This window comes from Aegilops tauschii, chromosome 2 (assembly GCF_002575655.3).
Source record: "Aegilops tauschii subsp. strangulata cultivar AL8/78 chromosome 2, Aet v6.0, whole genome shotgun sequence".
NCBI classification, from domain to species: domain Eukaryota; kingdom Viridiplantae; phylum Streptophyta; class Magnoliopsida; order Poales; family Poaceae; genus Aegilops; species Aegilops tauschii.
Window position 1 is genome coordinate 630,139,294 of NC_053036.3, and position 20,816 is coordinate 630,160,109.

General features: G+C 48.1%; 1 protein-coding gene across 1 annotated transcript; it reads left to right on the top strand.

The window, feature by feature from the left end:
• The first annotated feature begins 18,501 nt into the window (after positions 1–18,501).
• On the top strand, positions 18,502–20,336 carry LOC109733701 (F-box/FBD/LRR-repeat protein At1g16930-like). The gene is made up of 4 exons (XM_073507528.1): positions 18,502–19,080; positions 19,228–19,584; positions 19,695–19,826; positions 20,046–20,336. Exons 1-4 carry the CDS (start codon positions 18,502–18,504, stop codon positions 20,334–20,336), a joined length of 1,359 nt encoding a protein of 452 aa, XP_073363629.1.
• Positions 20,337–20,816: the final 480 nt, after the last annotated feature.

The window sequence follows — 20,816 nt, forward strand, 5'->3', positions numbered from 1 at the left end:
CGCTGCTAGCTCCAAGTCATGAGTTGGATAATTTTCCTCATGCTTCCGTAGTTGCCTGGAAGCATACGCGACAACTTTGCCATCCTGCATCAGCACACATCCGAAGCCCTTCCGAGATGCATCACAATACACTTCAAAACTCTTGTGTATGTCTGGCACAGTTAAGACCGGTGCGGTTGTTAGTTTCTTCTTGACTTCTTGGAAGCTTTTCTCGCATGCTTCCGTCCATACAAACTTCTTGTCTTTCTTGAGCAACTGTGTCATTGGTTTTGCCACAGTGGAGAATCCTTCAATAAATCTTCTGTAATATCCGGCCATTCCTAAGAAACTCCGCACATCTGTCACGTTGGCTGGTGGTTTCCAGTCAAGTATGGCTTTGACTTTCTCTGGGTCTACGGCCACGCCTTCTTGGGTTAATATATGGCCTAGGAAACCAACTTGCCTTAGCCAAAATTCACACTTGCTAAATTTGGCGTACAATTGATGTTTCCTTAATTCTCCCAAAACAATTCTGAGGTGCTCAGCATGCTCTTCTGGTGTCCTTGAGTATACCAGAATATCATCAATGAATACCACAACAAATTTGTCCATCAATTTCATAAACACTTTGTTCATGAGGTGGACGAAATATGCGGGGGCGTTCGTCAGTCCAAACAGCATTACTGTGAACTCATATAATCCGTATCTGGAGGTGAATGCTGTCTTAGGGATATCTTCTGTCCGTACTTTTAATTGATGATATCCCGATCTTAAATCAATTTTTGAGAACACCTTGGCTTGTGCGAGCTGGTCAAACAAATCATTTATCCGTGGCATCGGATATTTGTTTTTTATGGTGACCATATTGAGAGCTCGATAGTCTATACACAATCTCAGTGTCCCATCCTTTTTCTTGGCGAATAGTACTGGCGAACCCCAAGGTGAGGAGCTGGCTCGAATAAATCCTTTGTCCAGCAATTCTTTTATTTGCTTCTTCAATTCTACCAATTCTGAGGGTGCCATTCTATAGGGTTTCTTATAGATAGGAGTGGTGCCAGGTGCTAGTTCAATGCTGAACTCTATCTCTCGGTCTGGTGGCATGCCTGGTAGTTCTTCAGGAAATACGTCAGGAAACTCGCACACGACTGGAACTTTTCTCAGTTCTGAAATGTCCACTTTGTTAAATTTTGGTTGCCGTGACCGCGGTCTCTCTTGAGCGGTAACTTTTATTGTCTTGCCGTGATGGTGAGTGAGAATCATGGTCCGATTGAAACAATCAATAAATCCCTTGTTGGTGGTCAACCAGTCCATCCCTAGAATGACATCCAGTCCTTTATTTTCCAACACGATGAGATTAGCCGGAAACTTTAGTCCCTCAAATTCAATAATCATTCCTTGGCAGTAACCCTGAGTTATCTGCTTATTCCCGGGGGATTTGATGATCATAGATTTTTCCAAAGGAAGTATCGGAAAACCATGTTGCAAAACAAAATTCTTCGAAATGAACGAATGGGAAGCTCCAGAATCAAACAAAACCGTGGCAGGTACTGTGTTGACAGGGAACGTACCGAGCACGATGTGTGGGGCATTCTGCGCTTCTTCCCTGGTCACATGGTTCAGGTGACCCTTCCTGTGGTTGTTGTTGGGATTGAAATTGTTGCGCTTGGGGGCTGGATTGTTCCCACCATTGTTCGGTTTGGGGGCCGAGTTCCTTGGCTTTGGGCACTGTTTGGCATAGTGCCCTTCTTCACCACAAGCATAGCAAGTGACCCCTGGACGGTATGCGAAGTCCTTGTCCCTGGAATGAAACTGTCTGGTTGGCCTTAGATCAGTAGTCGTGGATTTTCTTGCTTCAATCCTCTGAACATCAGTCTTGCTTCGGTTGTTGCGAGCAAGAGTCGTCCTGTCCCTCTTTCGCTTACGAATATCTTCCAGACTGCGGCGCTCATTCTCCAAGGTAATGGCCTTGTCTACCAGAGTTTTAAAATCCGGGAAAGTGTGTACGACCAGTTGGCATCTTAATGCTGGCGCCAGGCCGTCCAAAAACTTTTCCATCCTTTTGTTCTCAGTCATATGCTCATCGTAGGCATAACGAGATAGCTGGGTAAACTGACCGTTGTATTCCGTCACGGACATGCCTCTCTGCTTGAGGTCATCAAATTCTCTTTTCTTGATTTTTATGATGCTCCTGGGGATGTGTGCCCCACGAAAGCCTTCCTTAAACTCTTCCCAGGTGATATTGTGTTCACTGGGATGCATGTGTAGGAAGTTTTCCCACCAGGCTGCAGCTGCTCCAGTGAGGTAGTGAGGTGCATAAAGCACCTTCTCATGATCTGAGCACTGAGCAATAATCAGCTTTCTTTCGATGTCACAAAGCCAATCATCAGCTTCAAGTGGCCTATCAGTGTGAGCAAACGTTGAAGGGCCTGTCTTCTGCAGTTCAGACAACTTGGAGTGTGGTTGGTATGGCTCACGGTGATTCCCCATATTGATGACGTGATTCATCATTTCTTGGTGTTGCTGTTGACTTTGTTCGAAAAGGCGGCATACTTGAGATAAGGCTGCTTCGCTGTCCTGTTGACTAGACTGTCCCTGAGTGAAGTTGTTGCTGGTCTGTGTTCCATAAACTTCTTCTGGTTGATTGGGCATGGAACGAGTCCACGGACGAGACATTTTCCACTTTGGGGTATTATTTTGCAAAACTCATGAGAAGAACTGTGTGGCACAAGGAAAATCTTGCAAAGGCAAAAATTTAAAAGACCTCAAGATTTTTCAAGAAAACATAAACGATTTCGCACGGAGAGGACTGCTTAACACATATCTTACACGCGATACGCAAACATACGATACATCACTCAGGATGTGCGTACACATTCCTGCCATGTTATTTAGACTAGCACACCCCTCCGGAATGCAGCGCACACAACTACTACAAACTAACGTACAAATAAAACATATCATACATGCAGACACAACGCGCGGCTACTCGGCGCACTCAGTCGGAGATGGTGAAGATGTCCTTCCCCTTGCCGAGGGAAAGACCCAGCGGTGCAGGAGACTCAACCTCCACCTCCTCCCTAGTAGGCTCCAGGCGCGTAGCACTGCGCTGAGGTGACGGCGCGGGTGCGACAAGCAGCAGTGCGGGTGCGGCAGGCGGTGCAGCTCTGACTGGAGTAGGAGCGATGACTCGTTCGAACTCCTCAATGGTAGGCAGACGGCGAGCAGTGGCCAAAATGGCTAGTGCATAAGATGCTGAGGATGAGACGAAAGTCAGTGGCGGTGCCATGTGGAGAAGCTCCTTCCTGCCGGCAGGACCGCCCCGAACTAAGTCCATGCGGGCAGCCACAAGATCGTCCACGAGGTTGTCGAAAGATTCCTCCAGAGCTTTGAGATACTCCACAACCATCTCGATAGCTTCATCTCGCTCTCCCCTATTGCAGGCGAATGCATAGTGACAAGTATATGGCACATGGCATGGGAGGTAGCGGTAGCGACGAGTCTTCATCATAGGAAGAATGTCCCGAAGGCGAGCTATCGCCTCACGGGCAGCCATCTGCATGGCATGCCTCTCCGTAGGCATGGCCCTTCCCACAAAACGGAAGTGGCGAGACGCAGAACGTCCTCCCTTGAATTGCACCACGGCCTGGTGCATAGACACGTCGTCGCTGAGCTTGTGCTGGTAAAGCGTGAACTCCGGACGAGTCGCTGGCCCGATCGCGAGCTTGGTGATGGAGACGAGGAGTTTGACAAACCCCTCGGGCACATTAGTGAACACCCGAGTCTCGCAGTTGCTGCCAGCCATCTACAAAAGTAGGCAAAAATTCTGAGTAGTCATGTCATAAATTTATGATGACCAACAGAAAATAGCTACATTTGCAAAATGCTGAAAAAGCACTAAAGACGCTATTAACCGATTAGCGATCGCACCTAGTGGCTTCCTACAGTCAGCCTGGCTCTGGTACCAAGCTTGTCACGACCGGTTTTCCAATAAAATATTTATTGAGAAACCGATCCCTTTTACGGACCAGTAGAGAAGAAGTCCTTCTCACGGGTAGACAATTTCTTGATCACAGAAGAAAAATACCAGGAGTACTGAATATAATACAAGGTTGAGCGGACACTGCTCAACATTTTATTACAAACACGCCAATAATACATAAAGGCGGATAGGGTGGCATAACTACTAACTCACGATAAAAGCGGTGGTGGAAAAATATCACCGCGAAGTGGGTGACATGACTCCTGAAACTAACAGCTCTTCGAGCGTCGGAGTGAGGCTCGAGGAGACTTATTGAGGGTGGCGGAAGCGTATATAATACAAGTGACCAATATCCAGGATCGCACGGGACTGACTGGGACTCCTCTAGGCGTCGGACTCACTATCTAACTCTTCATCCATGAGATCGCCCTCGTCAACATCTGGCCAAATCAACAAGCCAGGTGAGTACTATGAAAGTACTCGCAAGACAGGTCGGACATAAGATATAACAAATGTAAACATGATGCATATGAACAGATTAACAAGCGCACTCAGATATTGAGATAATAATGCATGGGAAATAGAAGAGAAGTCGGGCGGTAGTCCTCCCGAAATCCCATTGCAGTACTGAAGGCCAAACGAGTGTCTGAATGACTGCTTGAAAGGAAACAAAAGAAATAACAATGCCGCAGTCGGGCGTCAAGGCGACACCACATAAAGGGCTTATAATGGGAAAATAAATAACAGTGCATGCCACAGTCGGACGTCTGAAGCGACATCACATAAAGGGCTTATATCAAAAGTAAATAGCGTGCGTGCCACAGTCGGACGTCTGAGCGACATCACATAAAGGGCTTATATTAAAAGTAAATGACAAGAGTGCCACAGTCGGACGTCTGAGCGACATCACATAAAGGGCTTATATTGAAAGTGAATGACAAGAGTGCCACAGTCAGACGTCTGAGCGACATCACATAAAGGGCTTATATCAAAAGTAAATAACAAGAGTGCCACAGTCGGACGTCTAAGCGACATCACATAAAGGGCTTATATTACATAACTTAATATCTCAGTAGCTCAAGAATTTAAATCATTTCAAGGGAATAATCAGGTATGAGATAAACAATAGGGTTAGTCCATCCACAGGAATAACGTTCAACCAAGTTTACCACTCAAGCTTGTTCACCGGGAATATTTACCACGAGGACTGACATAGATATGGATATACTGGCCATGGTCCTTGACCATAGACGCGATGACTCGGAAGGATTTGACTCTGCAGAATTTGTACTTTAACCACAGCCAACGGATTTCAGTAGTCACGGGGACTAGTTCCGTTTACGGTGTTTTAGGAGAAACACATCTAACCAGTACACACCCATTCAACATTCCGAAGCCAGGAATCACCCTCGGCAACGTTCAAGAAAAACCTTGAGAAGGGGAGGCTACAACCTCGCGTAGCATGGGATCAAATTTATATACGCGCGCTCTAAGGGGTGCCCCCCTCTCGGTCCCAACCGGAAACACCCATGCCCCCTGACCGGATGACTGGCTTTAATCCAGGGCCATGGAACCCTCATCCCGGCCCCTCTATTTGGTGTGTACACGGAAAGAGGTTAACAACTTACTAAACCGTATTCTTGGCAAAAAACATGTGGCAGCACGGAAGGGAAACAACGGTAACGTGACTCAGTCCACGTTAACGTCGGAGTTTATCAGATGTCGTAAGGCTGGCATGCTACAACAATACCACCTTGCTGCCTTTCATGTCAGCACTTGACTAGGCCATCTCTCATCAGAGATCACCGTAACTTCGGAACACACGGATAGTTGCCTCACATGCAACGAGATACTCACCGATGCTCATATGCCATGCATAAACTATTCAAGCAAACATGCAAAACACCTATCATATCAAAGGTTGAAACATGCTTGCCTGGTTCGGAGAAATCGGAGTCTAGCTCGGCGAAGTTCGCGGCTCCGTCACCTCTTCCGGAACCTACGGTATAGCGAAAACGTATAGTAACGTGAAAATCTCGCGTGCATAAAATTTGTTCCAAAATTTTTCCAAATAAATACTATAAAAAACTAGACAGAAATACAAGATTGACAGAAAAAGAATCACTCAAAAATCATCTTTTATTAAAAAGATATAAGGGTTTTAGTCCAGGGACTAATCTGTGATGAAACAGAAAAGATCCAGGGACTTAACTGAGAAAACAGAAAACGGTTCGGAAAGAAAAGCGCCAGCCCAAAGGGAAAACGTATTTGCCCGAAGGCGCCAACGGAAAACGGTTCGAGGGGGAGAAAAGAAGAGAGGCTGACGGGGGGGTCCCACATGTCAGGTTTAAAACTTCGCCGGCGCCCGAAGGCTGCGGTGGTCGCCGGCGTTGAACCACGGCGAGGCAGGGAGATCGGAGGGTACCAAGAGGTTCAGTGTGTTCTTCCGCGTCGGTGGGTGGTGGACTTGGTCGTCGGAGAGCACCACATCGACGGCGACACTTTCTCCGGCGGACGGTGGCTCGGGCGATGGTGGAGAACTCCGGTGGGTGCTGCAAACTCCAAATTGAAGCGCGGGTCAGCAGAGTGGATGCACTAGAAGGCTACTGGCAAGAGCTGAGGGTTAGAGGTGCACACACGGGAGCGAATCGAGCTAGGTCCCGTGGCGGGTCGAGGCGGCCGGAGTTGGGGAAGAAAGCTCCCTCGGGGCTCTTCCAGTGGCTTGGCAGGGTATTGGAAGTGTGTAGAGGTGGTATGGGTTCAAGTTCGAGCTCGGGGCCTCTATTTATAGGCGATCTGAGGGGGTGGCCGTGAACGGGGTCGCTCCGGCGAGCAATTACGGCGAGGCAGGGGTTGGGCAGGGAGTTTAAGTGGCCAGGCAACATCAGGGAGGTTCACTGGTGCCGTTCCCCCTCTAACCTTGGTCGGGCTTGGCGTAATAGCGCCGGTCCTCGACGGGGCGGCCGTACGGGCACGGCAGCGGCAGAAAGCGCGCTCCCCGCCTACCTGTTCACGACGAAGGATGGCAGCGCGCACGGGGGAGTGGATGGCCACGCGGCGGTCTCCGGTGGCATGGGCGGCGCTGGACGGCGCCGTCTACGCTGCGCCTCTCTCTGGCGGCCGCAAAGCCGCCGCTGCCGTCGCTCACGGGTGGCGCACCTCCTCCTGCTCGTCGCCGACGCCCGCAAGCTTCCAGGAGATCGTGCGGCGCAGGGATAAGAAGGAGAGAACAGGGAGCAAGGCGCCACACCGGCTACTGGCGAGATCGACAACAGGTTCTGAAGAAAACGACAGTGCTCACTGAAACTGTTACTCTGAATTTTTGAACATGACAGCAACAGTGTCCCGCAGGTGTTCGACGAAATGATTTGGCATGAAGAATTTTTTTTCTGGAGCTGGGACTTGGTGAGGTGACCTCTCAATGCACCCAGAGGCTGCCTGAATTTTCTCAGATTTTTAGGAGAAGAATTTAAATGAATTTCATCAAATTTGGCAAATGAGGTCCAAACTTGCAGCAAGAATAATTTGAAATATTTGAACTGGAGACCAGTGGATCTTCATGGATCCTGGTTCAGGGCTCAAAGGACTGGCTAGGGGAATTGGTTTGGAGGCAAAAATCAAACTAGAAATGGTAGCTCCTTTGTAAATCTCCAAGAGCTAGAATAGAAGGCAGAAATAATTTTTGATAAGAAATAAATGGAAACAAATATAGGGAGAGGTTCAACTTGCTGGATTTGAAGTACATCATGATCCAAAGATGGGGAAAGGCTTATGGGAGGGGATTTCCACTCATGTCATGGCAAGAGGAGATTTTGAAAAGGGGAGAAGATCACTCCAAATGCCATAGGGCTATTTAAAAGAATTTTCAAAAGAAATCTCCCAAGTGAAAAGCATTTGGTTTTGAGACCGAATAAGAAGGGAAAACCTCCAAGACCAAAATCAAGTCTTGGGTGAATCCAAAACAAAACACTTGTCATAAAAGAAAATATTTTGAGAGGGAGAGTTCTTTAGAAGCAAAAATTTAAATCACCTCCCTCAAATCAAATAAAAGTTTGAAAAAGCCAAATAAAATTTTGGGTGTCACAAGAGGTGATGTTGTCCTTGACAACGAGGCGAGCCATTGAGCCTTGCAGCGACGACACAGAGGAACTCTCAATGAAAGCACCAATGTCGGTGTCAAAACCAGCGGATCTCGGGTAGGGGGTCCCGATCTATGCGTCTAAGGTTAATGGTAACAGGAGGCAAGGGACACGATGTTTTACCCAGGTTTGGGCCCTCTCGATGGAGGTAAAACCCTACTTCCTGCTTGATTGATCTTGATGATATATGAGTGTTACAAGAGTTGATCTACCACGAGATCGTAGAGGCTAAACCCTAGGAGCTAGCCTATGATGTTTATGAATGTCCCTATATGGACCAAGCCCTCCGGTTTATATAAACACCGGAGGGGGCTAGGGTTTACATAGAGTCGGTTACAAAGAAGGAGATCTACTATCCGGATCGCCCAGCTTGTCTTCCATGCGAAGGAGAGTCCCATCCGGACACGGGACGAAGTCTTGAGTCTTGTATCTTCATGGTTCATCAGTCTGGCCAAGGTATATAGTTCGGCTGTCCGGATACCCCCTAATCCAGGACTCCCTCAGTGCCTCCATGGGCTTTTCGTCCATGCCTCTCCATCTAAACGAGTGAACGGAATCATTCGGAAAACAGACACAGGCGAACATGACTATATAATACCACACGATGCCTTTGTGGATTTGACGCCCGTGTCTACGACCCTTATCACTGAAATACAGAAAGTCACAAACACACATAATCGTGGCTGCAGAGACTTCAAGCCCGTCCAGGTAATGAAATGTACGGTTTCCGAAATAAACGCATGAACGTGACTCTGCCTAATACTAAATTATGCCTCCATGGGCTTCTCGTCGTGCCTCTCCCAGATCTACCTCACCGAACACTGGCCGTAGGCGGCGCCACCACAGCAATGGAGGTGGAGTTGGAATGCGCTGCTCGTAGTACCAAGAGGTCCAGAGTGGCTCCGCCGGCGACGCCGCCTTCTCATGGTGTGCTTGACGTCGGAGCGGAAGGAAGCGGCGACCGTGCTCCCTCTCGATCCGTGAGCATGACTCCATGTAATACCACCGACCATGCCTTTGAGCGTTTTATGCCCGTGCCTGTGACCCTTAACACTGAAACACAGACAGCCACGATGTCCACGCCTTTATCGAACAATATACATAACATGATGAAAGAAGCGTGACGCAGCTCAATACGGAACCGTGTCCGTAGGGAATTCACGTCCGTGCTTTTAAATCGAAGGAAATAAACTTTTAAAAACAGGCTATCTCACATAGGTCATTCCGTGCCTCACATACTAAACGCCACCGACCATGCCTTTGAGCATTTTATGCCCGTGCCTGTGACCCGAAACACCAAAACAAAGAATGGCATGAACATCCTCGCCTTCATGAGTGCACAAGACATGACTGTAGCAGGTACAAAGAACCTTGGCTGCAGAGACTTCACGTCCGTCTTACTAAAAATAGGGTCTCTCGAATGGTCCATTACGTTAATGTTCACATCTGTACCCATAAACTTGGAATGAAGGTGACCCAGGAGAGCAAAACACATTTGTTATCGAAGTTACTGACGACACGAGGTAACGCAAGACAAAATAAGAAACTTTTAGTGCACTGCTTAATAGCTTCAGATACAAGGATCAGGGTCGTTGCTGTCTAGTTAGTCCAGCGAGACTTCTTTTTTGGTTGCTCGGCGCGAAGTTCCTCGATCTGTTTCTTCATAATGTATGATTCCAGCTTTAGCTTATTGCGCTGAAGTTTGAGCTCCGCCTTCTCATTCATAAGACGTGCAATGATGGCTTTGTTCTCCTCATCCAACTTCGTGGCTATCTCCACGAGATCCTCGAGCATGTTCTTCACCTGGACAAAGCAGAAGGTGTTAGATTGATGGCAGGATGCTCCCTCATCAACTTTGCAGGAAGCTCGCCACAATAATCCACGTTTCACAACTAAATCAAGTAGCGGAAAGAAAGAAAAAATGGATGAAGCTGAAGCAGAGAGAACTTACGGATGAGATAGCCTCGCCAACCGAGATCTCCTCCTTCGTCTAGACACGGCGCTCCGGAGTAGTGTCATCCTGCATAGCCATGGCGGAGAGTGTCAGGATAGAGAACATCAAGAGGAGTGGATGGCCTGGAGGCGGACAAAAAAGAGGAAGGGGATGTGGCTAGGGTTTTGAGATTCCGTCTGGCTTATTCACGTTTCAAAACTAAATCAAGTAGCCGACGGGAAGGAAAAACGAATGAAGCGGAAGCAGAGTGAACTTACAGATGAGGAACGCTCGCCATCCTTGATCTCATCCAGTGTCTGGAAAAGGGGCTCCGCGGTAGTCTCCTCCTGACCAGCCATGGCGGAGAGGGTCAGGATAGAGAGCAGCAAGAGGAATGGATGGCCTGGCGGCGGGCAGAGGGGGGAAGAGTGTGTGGCTAGGGTTTCGAGACTCCGTCCGGCTTAAATAGCCGGAGCTGGCCTCGGGCGACGAGCCAGAGCAGCGTCACGGGAGGAGACACCCATCGGACCCTTGGGTTTCCGGAGTGGGGCCACGTGGCGTTCACACCCGAATAGGAGGAGACGCCCGTCGAAACATTGGGTTTCCGCAATCAATGCACGAACGTGGCTCCGCGTAAAACACAAGCATGCCTCCCTCGGTATCCCGACCGTGCCTCTCCTGGTAACACGAACAGACACGAAGGTCACTCTGGATAATTACAGGTCATGCGTTTGTGGGCTTGACAACCGTTCCTGTGACCTGAGACACTGACACACAGAAAGTCGTCTTCATGCGTAAAGGACCGTGATGCTACTAAACATATAAAGTCGCCTTCGTGCATTTGAGTTAAAATCTTACAACAAAAACAATTGTAACAAGTGTTTTTAAATACAAGGAAATAAGCTTTTCAAATCAGCGTCTCTCATATAGGCAATTCCGTGCCTCACAGAGTAAACGCCCGTGGCTGTGCGTAAGACAAAGGTTCAGTTCCGTGGGTTAGACGCCCGTGCATCTCTGTCTGATCAGGTCTCACAGGCGAGCATGACTCTATGTAATACCATCGACCATGCGCAATAAACGCATGATTGTGAACCTGCCTAATACTAAAGTATGCCTCCATGGGCTTCTCGTCCGTGCCTCTCCGTCTGAACGAGTCGACTGAATGATTCGGAACACAAATACAAGCGAACATGACTCTATTTAATACCACACGATGCCTTTGTGGATTTGACACCCGTGGCTTTGATCCTAATGTCTGAAACACTGAAACACAGAGAGTGCAAGCCCGTGCTTTTAAAAATGCGCAACAGCGGTGACATCTGCAATTATGTCCCTGCACTGTGCCTAACCGTACCTCATGTGCATGACCATGCTTGCGATGCGTGTCCAACCATACTTCATGTGCCTTCATGCGGTGATTCTGTTATCCAAAGATTTCAAAAACAAAGGGTCACCGTTGTGTTTGCGTTTCTGTTTCACAAATGGATATAGTCCCTGGCACTAGGTTCATGGCGTTTCCTGTGAAAGAATCACGTCTTTACATGCTACTGAAGCACGTGGAATCACGGGCGTGCCTATATGGCATGTAGAACAGTGCGCGTCGTATCACTTCACGGCCGTTGTGTGGTACGTGGCAAACCATGCGTTTTCCATGGTCGTGCCTGTGTGACAGGTAGAACAGTATGTCTCGTATCACTTTTCTACGAAGGCATGACCGTCTGTGTGTTTGCTGACAAACCGTGGTTCACTGAGTCATTCGGAACACAAATACAAGCGAACATGACTCTATATAATACCACACGATGCCTTTGCGGATTTGACGCCCGTGCCTGTGACCCTTATCATTGAAACAGAGAAAGTCACAAACGTACATAGCCGTGTCTGCAGGGACTTGAAGTCCGTTTAGCTAATGAAATGTGCGGCTTGCGCAATAAACGCATGAACGTGACTCTTCCTAATACTAAAGTATGCCTCCATGGGCTTCTCGTCCGTGCCTCTCCGTCTAAACGAGTTGACGAAATCATTTGGGAAACATACACAAGCGAACATGACTCTATATAATATCACACGATGCCTTTGCGGATTTTACGCCCGTGCCTGTGACCCTTATCACTGAAACATAGAAAGTCACAAACGTACATAGCTGTGTCTGCAGAGACTTGAAGCCCGTTTAGCTAATGAAATGTACGGTATGAGCAAAAGACCGTTTGGCCATAGACCGAAATACCACGTTCGCTGTTGGCAAGGTTACAGATTGAGCAAAAATGTACGGTCATTGTTTCACCATGCCTATGTAAATTCCAAACCGGAATGTGGTGGCAACATCTCACTCTAGCACTGTTTTCAGCACTTACAAGTGAATGGATCCTTTAAATCCAGGTGCTCAACGCATGCGTGCCTTAGATCCAAGTTCCCGTGGTTGCAACTTGGCGACAACCTAAGGCAAGCATGTTTAGAAGCCTTTTTGTCCCACTGAAGCACGTCTTGTTGTTGTTGGAAGAATTCTTCCGTGAAGTCTTCCTGAAGAAGAAACTTGATCCTCATAGTCTGCAGCTGTGCTGCGTTAAGAATAAAGAATGTCGCAAATCGATTGCTTTTCTCGCATTGAACACAGCTTTCCAGCGTCAGTGACTTCAAACGAACGTCATGATGGTTCTTGCAAGAACAGTCATTCGCAAGACTTTCTTCATTAGAGGCTATGTCCTGAATAAACATGAAGATTTGAAATGGTTAAGCTCCATAAAGAGTGATTCTAGTGGGAGAGCAAGTGAAGGAATAATTATATAACCTCTGTTGTGATAAAAGATTTTTTTTTCAGTTTTGTCCTAATACTGGTCCATGACTATATACAACTTTGTCCATTACATACAAATGTAAGTGACGTTTTTTTTGTTGAATGGAGTTCTACACCATGCATGGTATGTGTTTACAATTTGTGTGAGAAGCATCACCTCGATATACAAGTTCTCCAAGCTTCGGAAGTGTTCCACCAAGGAAAAGACTGCGTGCAGGTCATAATCCATGCTGATAGACAACGTCTTGATAGAATGAACCGCTGTGGATGTGCTGACTGTCGGCAAACACTTCATGTAGAATAAAACATAATATTAGTAGAGTAAAGGTTTAATTACATGGAACTTGTTTGTACCAATGAATGGAGGTGAAAGTATTGTTGAAAGTCAGTACCTGAATAATTATACGGTCATTTCTGATGCCGGATTCACAAAAAATATCAGATAATTTGCCCATGACCTGCAGTTTAGGTGCAGAGGTGATAACTATCCACAACTTCTTGCAATCACCATCACAAAGCAACCGTTGAAGTGACGAGGCATCTTCTATAACAATTTTCCCATAGTAACCAGAAATGCCGATGCTTATAAGGTTAGGTGAGTTTATTCTGATGCAATGGTGCCTGACCATCCAAACAACTAGTAGAGACTCAAGTGTAGGAGAAGTAGAGCTGATGATGCTTTGTAATGAGACGTCTGATACATCAACATCTACTAGCGAGAGTCTCCTGAGCAGTGGTAATTTAAGCGCCCGTACATAATTGTCTGGTAACTTGCAAAAGAGCAAAGGCGATGGTTTGGAGAGAGGAGGAAATCTGAGGGTTTAATGCTGGTGGTGATGGCATGAGTGAAGGGCATGAGAATGGCCCTATGTCATGTTGTCTCAAGCATGGTGGGAACAGGTAGTAAAACTCGAGAACCTGGAGATTGTTCAGTCTTGGGGATTGAAGCCAGGCATCGACTGTGGAGTGCCTGCAGTGGAGGTAGGACGCTGGAATGCAGAGGCGGTGAACTGCGCTCTGACGGCTGGAGAGGATGGTCTCTGGAAGGTACGAATCATCATACGAATTGTCTTCACCGACATGTTATCCTCTAAAAAAAGTTCCAGTGTATGTTACGCGGACGAGTTCCTCCGGTGTGGCAGAGTTCGCGGTGACCAACTGGAAATGTACTTGATCTAGAGGGTTAAAAAGACATGGGACAGGGATCTCACGGCAGTCCAGATTCAGAGGTGTAGCGCGCCAAACAGGGTGCCAATGACGTGCGAGGATTTGAGTACGAACGCCTTCCTTAGTGGACAGACGGGAGATGATCTCCCCGAGGACACCTTCCAGGAGGTCGCTGATGCGGTCCGGACCAGACTACTCTTCTTGATCCTCGGATCCAGTAGGCGCACCCTCGCCACTTCCAGCCGCTACCGCCAAACCATCAGAGGAAGGCGTCGCCGGTGGCGCAAGCCTCGCCCTCTTGGCACTCAGGGCACCGGAGTGAACCTCCATCTCCGTCTCCATTGCTGGGATCGCACGGTCTGCAAGCGCCGCTTTATGTGGCGTGTTGATCTGGAGAGCCCAAGAAAGAGGGTGTGGCTAGGGTTTGGAGACGCTGTCGGTCCGCCTTAAATAGTCGGAGCCTAGCCTCGGGCGACGAGCCTGACCGGCACCACCAGAGGAGACGTCCGTCGGACCCTTGGGTTTCCGTGGCGGCGTCACGTGGCGTTCACGCCCGAATAGCGGTGGCACAAATGTGACTCTGGGTAAGAACAAACCATGCTTCCATGGACTGGACGTCCGTGCCTCTCCTTTTGACCGAGTCCACCGACTCATTCGAAATACAATTAGAAAACCTTTGAGCGTGACTCTATATAATAGCACGCCATGCCTTTGAGGGCTGTATGGCCGTGCTTGTGACCCTTGACACTGAAACACAGATGGCCACGAACGTCGACGCCTTTATCAAGAAAGAAGCGTGACGCAACTCGGTACTGAACCGTGTTTGTATGGACTTCACGTCTGTGCTTTTAAATCCAAGGAAATGAGCTTCAAAAAACAACGTCTCTCATATAGGCAATTCCGTGCCTCACAGGGTAAACGTCCGTGGTTGTGCGTCTCTGTCTGGCTGAGTCTCACAGGCGAGCATGACTCTATGTAATACAATCGACCATGCGTAACAAACGCATGATTGTGACCCTGCCTAATACTAAAGTATGCCTCCATGGGCTTCTCGTCCGTGCCTCTCCGTCTGAACGAGTCGACTGAATCATTCGGAACACAAACACAACCGAACATGACTCTATATAATATCAAACGATGCCTTTGATTTGACGCCTGTGCCTGTGACCCTAATGACTGAAACACGGAGAGTCACAAACGTACATAAGCGTGGCTGCAGAGAGTGCTAGCCCGTGCTTTTAAAAAACGCACGCCAGCGGTGACATCTGCAATTATGTCCCTGCACTGTGCCTCATCCTCGTTTTTTTCTAAGATCATCTCCTCCTCCTCTGTTAAGCTCTTGTGTTTTTTGTGCGTGCGCAGTGAAGACCTAAACCTAAGTGTCTATCTCGTGTTCGGTATGTGCAGTAAACGGTCGAACGTGACTCTGCCTAATACTGAAGTATGCCTCCATGGGCTTCTCGTCCGTGCCTCTCCGTCTAAACGAGTCAACGGAATCATCCGGAAAACAGACACAGGCGAACATGACTCTATATAATACCACACGATGCCTTTGTGGATTTGTTGCCCATGTCTACGACCCTTATCACTGAAATACAGAAGGTCACAAACGCACATAACCGTGGCTGCAGAGACTTCAAGCCCGTCCAGGTAATGAAATGTACGGTTTGCGCAATAAACGCGTGAATGTGACTCTGCCTAATACTAAAAAATGCCTCCATGGGCTTCTCGTCGTGCCTCTCCTAGATGCACCTCACCGAACACTGGCCGTAGGCGGCGCCACCACAGCAATGGAGGTGGAGTTGGAAACCGCTGCTCGTAGTACCAAGAGGTCCAGAGTGGCTCCGCCGGCGACGCCGCCTTATCATGGTGTGCTTGTCATCGGAGCGGAAGGAAGCGGAGACCGTGCTCCCTCTCGATCCGTGAGCATGACTCCATGTAATACCGCCGACCATGCCTTTGAGCGTTTTATGCCCGTGCCTGTGACCCTTAACACTGAAATACAGACAGCCACGATGTCCACGCCTTTATCGAACAATATAGGTAACATCAAGAAAGAAGCGTGACGCGGCTGAATATGGAACCGTGTCCGCAGGGAGTTCACGTCCGTGCTTTTAAATACAAGGAAATAAGATTTTAAAAACATCGTCCCTCACATAGGCCATTCCATGTCTCACAAAGTAAATGCTCGTGGCTGTGCGTAAGACAAAGGTTCATCTCCGTGGGCTAAGCGCCCGTGCGTCTCCGTCTGATAGCGTCACAGGCTAGCGTGACTCTATGTAATACCACCGACCATGCCTTTGATCTCTTTATGCGCGTGCCTGTGACCCGAAACACTGAAACAAAGAAACACAGGAATGTGCAAGCCTTCATGTGTGCACAAGACATGACTCTGGTTGGTTCAAAAACTTTGGCTGCAGAGATTTCATGTCCGTGCTTTTTAAAACAGCGTCTCTAGAACTGGCCATTATGTTATTGTTCATCTGTACTCATAAACTTGGAATGAACGTGACCCAGGAAAGCAAAACACATTTGTTATCAAAGTTACTGACGACACGAGGTAACGCAAGACTAAATAAGAAACTTTTAGTGCACTGCTTAATAGCTTCAGATACAAGGATCAGGGTCATGGCTGTCTAGTTAGTCCGGCGAGACTTCTTTTCTGGTTGCTTGGCGCGAAGTTCCTCGATCTGTTTCTTCATAATGTATGATTCCAGCTTCAGCTTATCGCGCTGAAGTTCGAGCTGCACCTTCTCATTCATAAGACGTGCAATGATGGCTCTGTTCTCGTCGTCCAACTTCGTGGATATCTTCACGAAGTCTTCCACAATATTGAACAAGTTCTTCAGCTGGTCAAAGGAGAAGGTGTCAGATTGTTGGAAGGACGGACCCTCATCAACATTAGGATGAAGCTCACCACAATGATCCATGTTTCACAACTAAATCAAGTAGCCGAAAGAAAGAAAAAACGAATGAAGCCGAAGCAGAGCGAACTTACAGATGAGGAACCCTCGCTAGCCGAGGTCTCTTGCTGCGACTGGACACGACGCTCTGGAGTAGTCTCCTTCTGCACAGCAGTGGCTGAGAGTCTCAGGATAGAGAACAACAAGATGACTGGGTGGCTTGGAGGCGGACAAAAGGACGAAGGGGATGCTGCTAGGGTTTCGAGACTCCGTCCGACTCATTCACGTTTCACAACTAAATCAAGTAGCCGAAGGAAAGGAAAAACGAATGAAGCGGAAGCAGAGTGAACTTACAGATGAGGAACCCTCGCCAGCCTGGATCTCTTGTAGTGTCTGGACAATGGGTTCCGCTGTAGTCTCCTCCTGACCAGCCATGGCGGAGAGGGTCAGGATAGAGAGCACCAAGAGGGATGGATGGCTTGGCGGCGGGCACAGGGGGGAAGAGTGTGTGGCTAGGGTTTGGAGACTCTGTTCGTCCGTCTTAAATAGCCGGAGCCTGGCCTCGGGCGACGGGCCAGACCGGCGTCACCGGAGGAGACGTCCATCGACCCTTCGGTTTCCGTGGTGGTGGCACGTGGCGTTCACACCCGAATAGGTGGAGACGCCCATCAAAACGTTGGGTTTCCGCAATCAACGCATGAACGTGGCTCCGCGTAAAACACAAGCATGCCTCCCTCGGCATCCCGACCATGCCTGACCTGGTAATATAGTCAACGGATGCATTTGGAACACAAAGAGACACGAAGGTGACTCTGGATAATTACAGGACATGCGTTTGTGAGCTTGACAACCGTGCCTATGACCGGAAACACTGACAACACACAAAAAGTCGTCTTCATGCCTAAAGGATGGTGACGCTGCTAAACTTATAAAACTGCCTTCGTGCATTTGTGGGCTTGTCAACCGTGCCTGTGACCTGAAACATTGACACACAGAAAGTCGTCTTCACGCGTAAAGGACCGTGACGCTACTAAACACTGTCACATGTAACACGGACAGTCGGCTGTCACTCTGCAGCACTTAATGATAGTAACGTTGCAGTGCAGAGAAGCATGGTGTATGTACAACCTGCTCTTGCTACTCCGATCGACGAACGTGCCTCTATGGCATGCAGGGCAGTGCTCCCCTATTCTAAAAGGTTGTGCCTCGTTTCCTTCCTCAAACAGGAAAGAAATCATTTCAATATTTATTATTTTGCGGGGGAAATAATATCAATATTAATAATATACTTGTTCTCCAACCGCCCCTTCGACCCTGTTAAGATTAATTAACATGGTAATTAAGGGATTAATTCCTGCTTGTAACGGCGGTTGCTTTCTGCAATCGCCTCGGTTCCGTCTGAACCGACGCCCCCTGAAAACGCATGTTCCAGTGCTATCTATAGCACTTCATCTAATGCGAAGAGAGGAGTTCGATCATTTGTTTTTGTCGATCTTGAACAGATTCCTCCACCCCTCTCCCCTTCCTTCCCGACCCCAGTTACGCTTAGCCGTCTTTCCAGATCCACGCCACAAATAGCGGCGCTCGCAGGCGGCGCTAATCCAGCAATGGACAAGAAGATGGATATCCACTCCGGTGCGTCATGCACCCAGAGGGCGAGGCTCGCGCCATCGGCGACGGCCTCCTCCGGTGGTTTGGAGGTAGCGGCTGGAAGCGGCGAGGGTGCGCCTACTGGATCCGAGGATCAAGAAGAGCAGTCTGGTCCGGACCGCATCAGCGACCTCCCGGACGGTGTGCTCGGTGAGATCATCTCCCGTCTGTCCACTAAGGAAGGCGTTCGTACTCAAATCCTCGCACGTTGTTGGCGCCCTGTTTGGCCCACCATTCCTCTGAATCTGGACAGCCGTGAGATCCCTGTCGCTCGTCTTTTTAACCCTCTAGAAACAATTCATATCGAAATCATCAGTAGGGCCTCTGCCTACAGCGAGGAGCTTGCTCGCATAAGATACATCGGAACTTGGCATCAGGGAAAAACAGTTCCTGATGATGGTTCATCCCTTCCAGAGTCCATCTTCTCCAGCCATGTGGGCGCAGTTCTCCGCCTTTGTATACCGGTGTGCTACCTCCAATGCAGACCCTCTACTGTCCACGCCTGGATCGAGTCCCCCAGATTGAACAATCTCCAGGTGCTTGAGTTTTGCAACCTGTTTCCACGATTCGTGAAAAAAACTGTGAAACTATCACACATATGCTCTTCATCTACGCCCTCACTACCGAAGTCCGTCTTTCGGTTTTCTTGTTCTCTGTGCACTGTCAGCTTCGCGTGTTGCCAGATACCAGACCATTATGTAGAGGTACTTGAACTACCACTGGTCAAGAGACTTTTGCTTGTTGAGGTTGATATATCAGACTTCTCGTTGCAAAGCATGATCAACTCTAGTTGCCCTGCACTCGAGTGCCTGCTGCTTGTTCGCAATGGAGAAAGGCATCGGATCACAATAAATTCCCCTAACCTTGTAAGCATCAGCATCCGTGGTGAGAAAGGAGAATTCATCATCGAGGATGCCCCCTCACTTCAAAGGTTGATCCATGATCTCCAGAGCAATAACATGGAGGTATTCATCGTCTCTGCACCCAAACTGGAGACATTGGGCAAATTCAGGATCTCGCTTGACTCCACAGGTCTTATGGTACTGACATTTCACAACAATTCTAGCTGCATTTCCTTGAGAAAGTAGTTTCATGTCATCCAACCTTTTGTTGTAATAATTTTATGTTTTATTTTCTATGTTATGTGAAGGGTTTGGCGATGGTCAGCCTATCTACAATGCGGCAATATGTCAAAACCTTGTTTTTGGCCATGACTTATAAAGTGGACCTGGTCGTTCACTTGCTTAAGTGCCTTCCAAATCTGGAGAACTTGTTTGTTCAGGTGATGATTCTCACGCCCAATGAAAAGCTCATACCGTGCATAGTGCAGCACTCCTTGCATCTCAAAAAGCTTGTCTTACATTTTTGTTTGCAATGGATACATACATCCGCATCTAGGGAAATGTTCGACGAACTGATTGGGGCGGGGGTCATGGAATTTATCGTTCATTTTGTCCTTCAATAGACCTTGAGTATCTTTCAACCTTTATGCGTTTTTCAGGGAGGAAACTTTCCTGATGGTGCAAGAAATATTTGGCGTCGCAAGCACCGCGAGTTTCTCAAAGAACACATCATTTATTTAAAGACAGTAATGCTGGAAGATTATGAAAAGAGTGGGAAGAACACTGAGTTTGCGAGGTTCTTTATTCTGAATGCAACGGAGCTAGAGACCATGAGGATTAAGTTTCGCTTTCCCTCAGACTTCACGCAAGAATTTTATGAAGAGCAACAGAAGTTGTTCCTGTGGGAGAATAAAGCTCCCAAACACGCCCATCTCAAGTTATCAGCATGATGCAATCATCTGTGCTTGGATTTGAAACACAGGCGTGTTGAATGCCTGGATTTGTCAGATCCGTTTACTTGTGCCTGCTGGACACATAGCTGAAGTTAGTTCCTCAAGCTAGTACAGTTAGATGCTGTTGCCCCAATCTGAGACTGTGTTATGTCTAAACATGACCAAACAATCCATTCGCCTTTTGCACCGTTTTGTAAGCTTGTTATAACAATGCTTTTGTGCAATGCACCCGCTGTTTCTGAAAATTTGATAGTTTTCTTTCATTCTATCGTGATGCTACAAAAACATTCGTGGGCGGTAGTCGACCAAGGAACAACAACATTTGGAAGAGAAGAGGCACTGCCTTGCCTGTTCTGCAAGGAACGTGCGTCTAGTGCATGAGAGCCAGTGCATCTGCAGTGACCGGACGGCACTGCCTCCTTTCATGGCAGACTGTACGTGCACATGGTCGTGGCTCTACTTAATCTCAAATCGTGC